This window comes from Leptidea sinapis, chromosome 18 (genome assembly GCF_905404315.1).
Source record: "Leptidea sinapis chromosome 18, ilLepSina1.1, whole genome shotgun sequence".
NCBI classification, from domain to species: Eukaryota; Metazoa; Arthropoda; class Insecta; order Lepidoptera; family Pieridae; genus Leptidea; species Leptidea sinapis.
The window spans coordinates 14,272,382-14,281,401 of NC_066282.1; the positions used below are offsets into that span (position 1 = coordinate 14,272,382).

At 32.4% G+C, this 9,020-nt stretch overlaps 1 protein-coding gene across 1 annotated transcript; it reads right to left on the reverse strand.

Moving 5' to 3' along the window:
* Positions 1-706: 706 nt before the first annotated feature.
* LOC126969616 (probable ATP-dependent RNA helicase Dbp73D) lies at positions 707-8,471 on the reverse strand. Its single transcript, XM_050815161.1, has 7 exons — positions 8,311-8,471; positions 7,910-8,234; positions 6,740-7,021; positions 6,020-6,197; positions 4,473-5,124; positions 1,766-1,946; positions 707-951 (listed from the first exon to the last, which is right to left on the reverse strand). Exons 1-7 carry the CDS (start codon positions 8,331-8,333, stop codon positions 736-738), a joined length of 1,857 nt encoding a protein of 618 aa, XP_050671118.1. The 5' UTR covers positions 8,334-8,471; the 3' UTR covers positions 707-735.
* Between the last annotated feature and the right edge of the window lie 549 nt (positions 8,472-9,020).

The following is a 9,020-nucleotide window of genomic DNA, read 5'->3' on the forward strand; positions in this document are numbered from 1 at the left end:
GGCGCACATTAAGATGTTTATCAACCGATTGTAACTACAGAGCTTTTAAAAATATCCATGACTTAACAAACATTCGTAGAAAAACAGGAGGTAACCCAGAAAATTCTTCACGCCACCTGGGACCCTAGAACGAAACATTAATCGAGTTTAAGATTCAATCCAATTTAACTAATCATGTTGTAATTAATTCATCCAAAACAACAATTTTAAACATTTTCTCCCATCAAACCAAATACTCTCTGCGTAGTTATGCATAAAGTGACATAGGAACAATAAAGTAACTATTACATATTGAGACACACTTCTCGTATACGGGCCGTATCTTTCAGGTAGGATTTTTGACCATTCTGATGTTTCTAGTGCTTGCTGCTAGTGCGTACTGCAGTGGCTTGCGATTTATATTTCTAACCGCTCATTACTTGCGAGTGATGGGAGACAATTTTGAAAATTGTTATTTTGGATGAATTAATTACATTAAGTTAAATTGGATTGAATATTAAAAATTCGATTAAAGTTCCGTTCTAGGGTCCCAGGTGGTGTTAAGAATTTTCTGGGTTAGGTACTCCCTGTTTTGCTATGAATGTTTGTTTACTCATAGATATTTTTTATTAAAAGCTCTGTAGTTATAATCGGTTGATAAATTTCTTAATGTGCGCCATCTTGAGTGTGTCTTTGGGGTTTAACTAAGATAAAATAAAACAATCTATTTTTTTAAATAGCATTCTTTTAATATATTTATTTTTTTATGTCACTATGTTTTCTTTTCCGTGATTTACTCTTGGGTCCTCTTTTGAGTTCTATTGACTTCCTTACTTTGGTATTAATTTCATCATTAATTGTATGTTTTGTAGCCTGTATTGCCACCTGATAACCTTCTATTAGATTTGACAATTTTTCTGGTTGGAATTCAATCTGTGTTATATCTGATTTTCCTCCTGACTGTATCATTTCCTAAAAATAATGAATTGATTAAAATCAGTACTAATACTAGTCATGAGCCGCCCAGCCATGAAAGAATAAGATTATTGCTGGGATGCAAATTTGCCCCTATCGTTTTTGCTGGAAACACCATGATAAATATTATTATTATTTATTTATTTATTTACGACAACAGTCTTAACTTACTTATACCTTGCACATTAAAGTACACCACTAAATAGGGCGCCAGTATTAATGTGTCTATTCTCTCAATATGAATAACTAGGTACTGAAGCAATACACCTAAAATTTGCTATAGCTGAGCAGTTGGACATTTTGGGAAATGAATAGATCTATTTAATTTTCACCGAATTTTGTCTGAGTCAGTCATACATGTTGGTTTTTTAAGTTTTTTGATATCACTATCATGCTAATACTATAAAAATAATGACAGTTAATAATTTGTTATTTTTAAAGTAATATCCCTCACTTCTAGGATTAATTTAATTAAATTTGTAACCAAAATTTATGAACGATGCGGGACTCTAACCCGCGACTCTCGGGTTCCGCCCGAGCGCTCTTCCAACTGAGCCAACCGTTCGACTTACGTATGGTTCGTAAATCTTATTAGTATGTCTTGTTCAACTCTCAAGTTGTGGGTCCATCTACATCACATCTTTACAGTTGATAATCTGCTAACTCCAATAATTGCATATTAGGAAATTGACTTGAGATGTCGCTCTATGAAATCTAATCAATTTGTTATTTTTAAAGTGATATCCTTCACTTCTGGGATTAATTAGATTAAATTTGGAACCAAAATTTAAGTAAGTAAGTTAATATTTACCTTAAACATTTGAATTTGATTCTGAAGCAAAACAGTTACAGCATTGCCAATGTTGCCAGCTCTACCAGTCCTGCCAACTCTATGAATATATGTTTTTATATTTTTTGGTGGATCATAAGATATCACATAGTTGCAATGTGGTATGTCTATCCCTCTTGCTAAGGCATCTGTGCTTATAATTCTGAAAAAAAAAAAAGAAAAAACAACATTATATGAACAATCTTGCTTTATATAGCAGAGTTTAATAATATATGCTCGAATTTGCGAAATAGAAAGGATACGCCATAAACCAAACAATAATAATTCAAAATTTTTTTATTCAAATCAGTTATTGAACCTCAAAAACTACCACCACAATAGAATGACCTGAGAGGAACAGGCGCAAGAAACTCAGCGGGCTTTTTTCTTTATATAAAAATATGGATTACAATGTAATATCGAACAATAAAAATTTATAATTAAAGAGCCTGAGGGTCTTTTTCATTCCCAGTCTGTGGCATCATTAAGAAAATCGTTTACTTATGTCATAAGATGTGGGACGGCCATACGAACGCTTTTTAACAATTCTTTTAAATTTCGCAATACATTTGTTTTGTGCATCTTCTGGGATCATATTGTAAAAGTAAATATCGCCCAATAAAAGACTTACTAACTCGACTGAATGGACAATCTTTCATTCCCAAACATATATCAATTATAATTGTAGGTATTACACACAGTTGTAAGAATTAACTATTTGGAAATGACTCAGAAACAGAACATGCTACAAATAATTCACACTACACATTTTATAGTATACAGGATGTAATAGTTAAGTGTGACCAGGTGATTATTCCGTAACTATTACAGATAACAAATAACGAAAGTATGTTACTTAGTAAAATGACAGCAATAACATTTTAAAAATCAAATGTAAAGTATCCAAAATATTGATATCAAACACTCCCCATACACGATTACATAGATGTATATAGCAAATCAAGTTACAGAAATGTACAGTTGTTGACGGTTAGCGATACAGTAGGAGGCTCCTTTGCACAGAAAGGCCGGCTAGATTATGGGTATCACAACTTCGCCTATTTCTGCCGTGAAGCAGTAATGTGTACCTAAAAATTCCTGTGTTTCGGTCTGAAGGGCGCCGTAGCGTAAGTGATATTACTTGGCAAATGAGACTTAACATCTTATATCTCAAGGTGACGAGCGCAATTGTAATGCCGCTCAGAGTTTTTGGGTATTTTAAGAATCCTGAGTGGCACTGCATTGTAATGGGTAGGGCGTATAAATTACCATCAGCTAAACGTTCTGATCGTCTCGTCTCTTATTTTCATACAAAAAAACATCCTGCCCATTATAACTCAGGATTGTGCACTTACTTTTGCGACATAAGATGTTCAGTCTCATTAGCCCAGTATTTTCAATAGTTACAGTGTTATTCAAGCAGATTTCTGCTTCATGGCGAAATAAAGCGCCACTGTTATACATCCTCACCTAGCCGGCATTCTGTGTTGTATGTGTGTGATAACGACATATGGATGGACAGGGGAATCTTAGCAGGGTTCATATCGGTTTACCTCCAATTACGGAACAATAAAAAGAAATATTGGAGCCTAATTTAACCCCACCACTTTTGTAATAATATGTAAAAAATAATATATAATATACAAACATGATTATATAATACCTAATTAACTGTTGTAACATGTGAAATAAGTATATAATAGTAGTTGGTTCCCGCAGCGTCATCCGCGTGGACGCTATGAAGCAGCAAAAATATATATTATGCCTGCATCTAGCATGATAATAATTAGACTATATTATGCTGTCACGAGTTCTTGTAAATATTGCTAATTTGAAATAAATCTATTCAGTAGTTCGCCCGCCACCGGACCGCACCTTAGTACCACGCACTCGGTTGGTCATCGTCGTAACTATTAAAAATATTAATTCTCCAAACGACGTACATGATTATTAGGTTCACTATTTTGGCGATAATGGCTTACATATAAAATTTAGATATATGCTGTCGCCGGCTTTTTTGTAGGGCTATTTAAGATAAACATTTCCAATACATGTAACTCCGATGGATTTTTCGGCACACACCAAAATAGCACCACCGGCATATACCATAATGATAATTTTGGATTCCCACAATATCTTCAAAAATTAGTTGGTCACACTATATCGTTATAATAACTAATGATTTAAGTTTTCTTTAGTGTTAATTTCGCCAATATTTGTTTTTAAAACAATTCGACACGTGTTTCGCCTCTACACGAGGCATCCTCAGGACGTGTTGTCTCGCCAAAATCTGGCACGAGACTAGATTAGTCTTATTATTATGGATTTCCGCAAAGTAACGCCTAATTCAATAAAGTTATAATTACTTACATCAAAATCCATTCAGTAGTTTTTTGTGAAAGAGTAACAAACATACATTCTCACGAACTTTCACGTTATATATTTTAAATTCTGTGTATTTATTATATAACAACGAATACACACACACACACACACACACACATACATACATACTGAATACAATCATGGTATTTTACTGTGTTGATTGCTTAAAATTCAGGCCTTTAAAATGTTAATCCCCTTTTGGCTGTCAGATCATATTAATATGTATTTTTTAAATATTTTTAAGAGCTGTGGATTATGTATAAATAAATAAATCATATTAGTAGGAAGTAAAACAGTGACTTACACATTAATTTCTGACAGATTAAATTTCTTCAAAACTGTTTCTCTTGAAGATCTGTCTAATGCCGATGATAATTCTGCTACTTTCTTTCTTTCCTTAGCCCACACATTTAAAAGAACAGTCAACCTATGCGCTGACTGTGCCGAGTTGGTAAAAACTAAAACTTTATCCCAATTTTCCTCAATAAGAAAATTATATAATAAAAGTGGTTTTTCTTCAGCAGCACACACTACAAATTGCTCCTTTAATTCATCAGGTGTGGTATATTTTTTCATCAAACTCTTATCTAATGAATCACTTATAGGAGACACTGAAAATAGTTTAGGTTGAAATAATCCCCACTGCTCTAACAACTCAGGATCAGGTGATAATGTTGCCGAAAACAATAATTTGTGTGGCGGAGCTCTTCTATTTGTTATAAATTCCCAATTCAACTGTGCAATTTTATTTGTTGCTTGATCATCGAGTTTGATGTGTTTGTACATATGATATAACCAATCATTTTGGATATTGTCCATGATGCGATCAGCTTCGTCAATAACTAGGAATTTGAGGTGTTTGAGGGAGAATCCTTCTGTGTTTTGGAAATGTTCCACTAACCGACCAGCTGTGCATACTATTATATCTACTATGCTTATCCATCCAAGTGATTCAGCTGAAAAAATATGTAAATTTAATTTACTGTAAGTGATGTGACAAGATAGATTTATTGTGAATGCAAATTTTTAGTATTGGTAACCTAGAGCTCTCGAACACATAATAAGTACCCTATATACACGGACTAGTAAAAAAATAAGGACTCTGTGTCACCTTACATAACAGTGTAGCACCAAAACAAGCCGATTAACGTGTAGTTACATAGCCCCACGCACACACTTACATTGCTACAGGCCGATAGGCGGCCATTATGAGAATTGTCATCGTCTGTGACAGATCAGTTTGCGTCGCAATAAAATATTTTAAAAATGCCGTCGTGCGTTGTGAAAAAGTGTAAAAACAATAACATAAAAGTATTTGTGGATATATGATTATTTAAGGGAGAAAAAATTGTTTAACTGGTATACCACGAAACCGCACTCACCCTAGCTTAAAGGTGCTTCACTAGCTAATATCATGGCGCGGAGTCCTTCTTTTTTTACTAGTCGGTGCCTATATTTAAAGCAACGGACAACATGTACTATACAAAAACTGAAGAAAATACAAGGAATAGAATAGAAGACAATCAGAAGATGTAACCTGACAATTGTCAGTATTTTGTCAATCAGAATTCGTAGCAAATGGATAAATACAAACAAAAAGTGAGACAATGCAATATAAATGTGTATGATAAAATGTGAGAAAATAACATAACTCTTTGTCATTAAAAAGCTTAAATATAGATTAGTAATAAGTACTTAGTAGTAAATTAATTATTTTGATTTTTCTAATTTGTTTTTAGCATTAGCTTTTTAGTTTAGTAATATTGTGAATACTTTTAATTTAGATATGTAAATAGTAACACTTATTAATGTTTATCTTATCATATATTATAAATAAATATTATTACATACTATGTTTCAATATTTGTTGTTGTTCTTTGTGCCATGGTGTAGAACCACTCAATAAGCCAACTTTTAATCCTGTGTTTGTACAATACTTTCTAAAAACTTTTGCAACTTGAGCTGCTAACTCTTGAACAGGTAATACTATCAATGCCCTGATGTGATGGCCTACATCATTCATTAAAATCTGTAATGTAGAAATTGTTATTTATAGTTAATTCATGAGACTTGACAAACTAATAGAACATACACACACCAGTGGGAGGCTTGGGGGCTAGATTATGGGTTACCTCAACACAGCCTATTTCTGCTGTGAAACAGTAATGTGTAAACATTATTGTTTCGGTCTGAAGGGTGCTATATCTAGTGAAATTACAGGGCAAATGAAACATCTTATGTCTCAAGGTGACAAGAACAATCATAGTGTTGTTAAGATTTTTGAAGGCACTGCATTGTTATGGGCAGGATGTATCAATAACCATCACATGAATGTCCTGCTCGTCTTGTCTCTTATTATCATAAAAAAAATACACCAACATAAAATACAACAGAGCTAAATCTGCTGACCTACACCTAAACTTGCTTGGTTATATAGTTGTAAAATGCCACATACATGTACATTTAAGGCCTACAAAAGAATTAAAAAAAAAATTCTGTGTTAAGCTCCAGATTTAGATGAGTAAATCTATAATAGAATTAATGATTTAAAAATATATTCTGCAAAATTACCTGTATAATAGGTAGGACAAAAGATAAAGTCTTCCCACTGCCTGTAGGTGCTGAAACACAAACATCTTGCGGCCAAAGTATTGATGGTAATGAATGTTCCTGTAATATGAAGGGAATGACTTGTTCTTGCACAGGAAATAATTGTGTTACACCCTCACTTAATAGTGTTTCCTTTAATGTTTTATTTAACCAATCTTGTTCTTCAACATTACAGGTTAATGTTTGTAAATTTTTAGATACACTTATCGCATGAGATAACCAATATGGTAGTACTCTCTCCACCTGAAACACATCCAATAACATGATGGTATAATATTTTTATTTAATAATTGTTATACATTTTGTTTTCTAAAGTAACCATTTCTGTATGACACTAATTATAAAAATATTAATTATTTTTTTTGAAATTTAGTCTCAGGGCAAACAAGTACAGAGTAGTTTAATTTTCATAATTATCCCAGACCACCATATGTGGTCCAACAAGTAGTAAATATGATACCCCTCACCACAATGGGCCAGTTGCTTGTTCTATAGATTTCTTTCATAAAAAATTTATTAAAAAAGTGTAAATTACAATCTGATTTTCAAACTTTTACTTTAATGCCATACAATCCAGATTAATTTACAAGTCTGCTAGTACTTTGTAATATTTCTGTTATAAAAATGTAATGTTCCAATATTACAGTGACTTCTCAGTATTGAAAGCTCAAGAATATTAGATCTTTAACCCCTTGTTCATAATGGTCTGCTAACTTTAAACAACCGCTAAGGAGTGTTTTTTTCTCATTCTGACTTAGGTCAATAGAAGCAGACAGAGTGCAAAATAGCAATGCTTTAAGTTAGCAGACTATTATGAATAAGTGGGTTAATGTCTATAAATACCCATGCATTATTTTTTTCCTTTAAATAAAGGCTGACTTACATTTTACACAAATTATTTTGCTCTTGATATTTCAATGCTTGCAAATTAAAAGTCTATAGAATAAACATCATATTTTATAACAATTAAATTCCCACAGAGATGTGTTAGACAAAAAGTAAGACAACAGAGAAAATTATTGAAAAGAAAGATGTATTATAGGTTGTATACATGCCTACTTTTTAAATAGATATAATATAAATTTGTTTTACATAATTATGTTAAAAGCAGAACCATTACATTAGACATACCTTAGGTTTTTTCTCAAAGTCATGACTACCAAGAACTTTGAATTCAGTAGTACTCTTTTTGTATTCATTACTTTTGTATGATTTAATTTCTGGAATTTCCTTTGATTTTTCAGCAATGCTATCGTCAACCTTACTTGTTGATTTTATAGTTATTACTTCATCTGATTGACCCTGTTTATTATCATGAATAACTTCATTATTAGACTGCTTGTTCAAGTTTTTTTGAGAAGCTTGTGCTTTTTTTCTTTCTTCTATTCTCTGTCTCAACCTTTCTAGATGCAAGGATTCTTGATTTTTGATCTCATTTTCCTCAAAACCATCGTACCTTAAATTAGCCAAAATGAATGATTCTCAGTACAAAGTATGTATAAATATTTTTATTAAAGAAAATTAATTCCTACCTGTTTATAACAAATAAATCCATTGCGCAGTTATCATGTGTTAAAAGACTGTCAACGAAATATAGTCATCTATAATTCTAAACTTTATTTAATTTACGAGAAACGAAGTTCAAAATGTTTTTATTAATTTATAACCTTAAACCATTTCTAATTAACAACATGTCACACGGACATGACAGTCAAACATACTATTGACATCCACAGAATAAATCTTTCAAAGTTATACCAAATGGCAAAGGCTAGCTAAAAGAACTAGTCTCCAAAGCCATTAATGAATTTAAAAAACTCATATGTGTCAGCTTTACCAGCTGTCAGATATTGACAAGGGCGGGAACGAGTGAACGAAGGAAGGCGCGCTTATACAAAAAAAAATTGTTTAAATTATTGTTCATAGTGCATATATTTTTCATACTTGTAAATTGTTTATCCTGGTTTATAAATATTCGATTTTTGTATATATAAATTGTTAAGTGCGCTTCCCCATCGCCATGGGGAAGCACGACAGCCGACAGCAAAATTGTTAATAGTCTGGATAAAATACAAAATAAATGTATGCGTACAATATTGGGTGCACTTAAAACTAGCCCAATAGCTGCTATGCAAATCGAGGCCAACCTTCCTCCTTTGTGTATTAGGTTTAGTTATCTTAAAGAAAGATTTATTTTAAAGCTCTATAGCTTGCCGACGAACAATCTTCTTAAGAATCTTAT

Excerpts from the sequence above, each read along its gene's own strand:
- LOC126969616 (XM_050815161.1), bottom strand. The coding sequence starts at position 8,333 with ATGGATTTATTTGTTATAAACAG. Across the intron at positions 7,022-7,909 it reads ACTTTGAGAAAAAACCTAAG|GTGGAGAGAGTACTACCATA; the intron begins GTATGTCTAATG and ends GATGTGTTTCAG. Across the intron at positions 952-1,765 it reads ATCAAATTCAAATGTTTAAG|GAAATGATACAGTCAGGAGG; the intron begins GTAAATATTAAC and ends CATTATTTTTAG.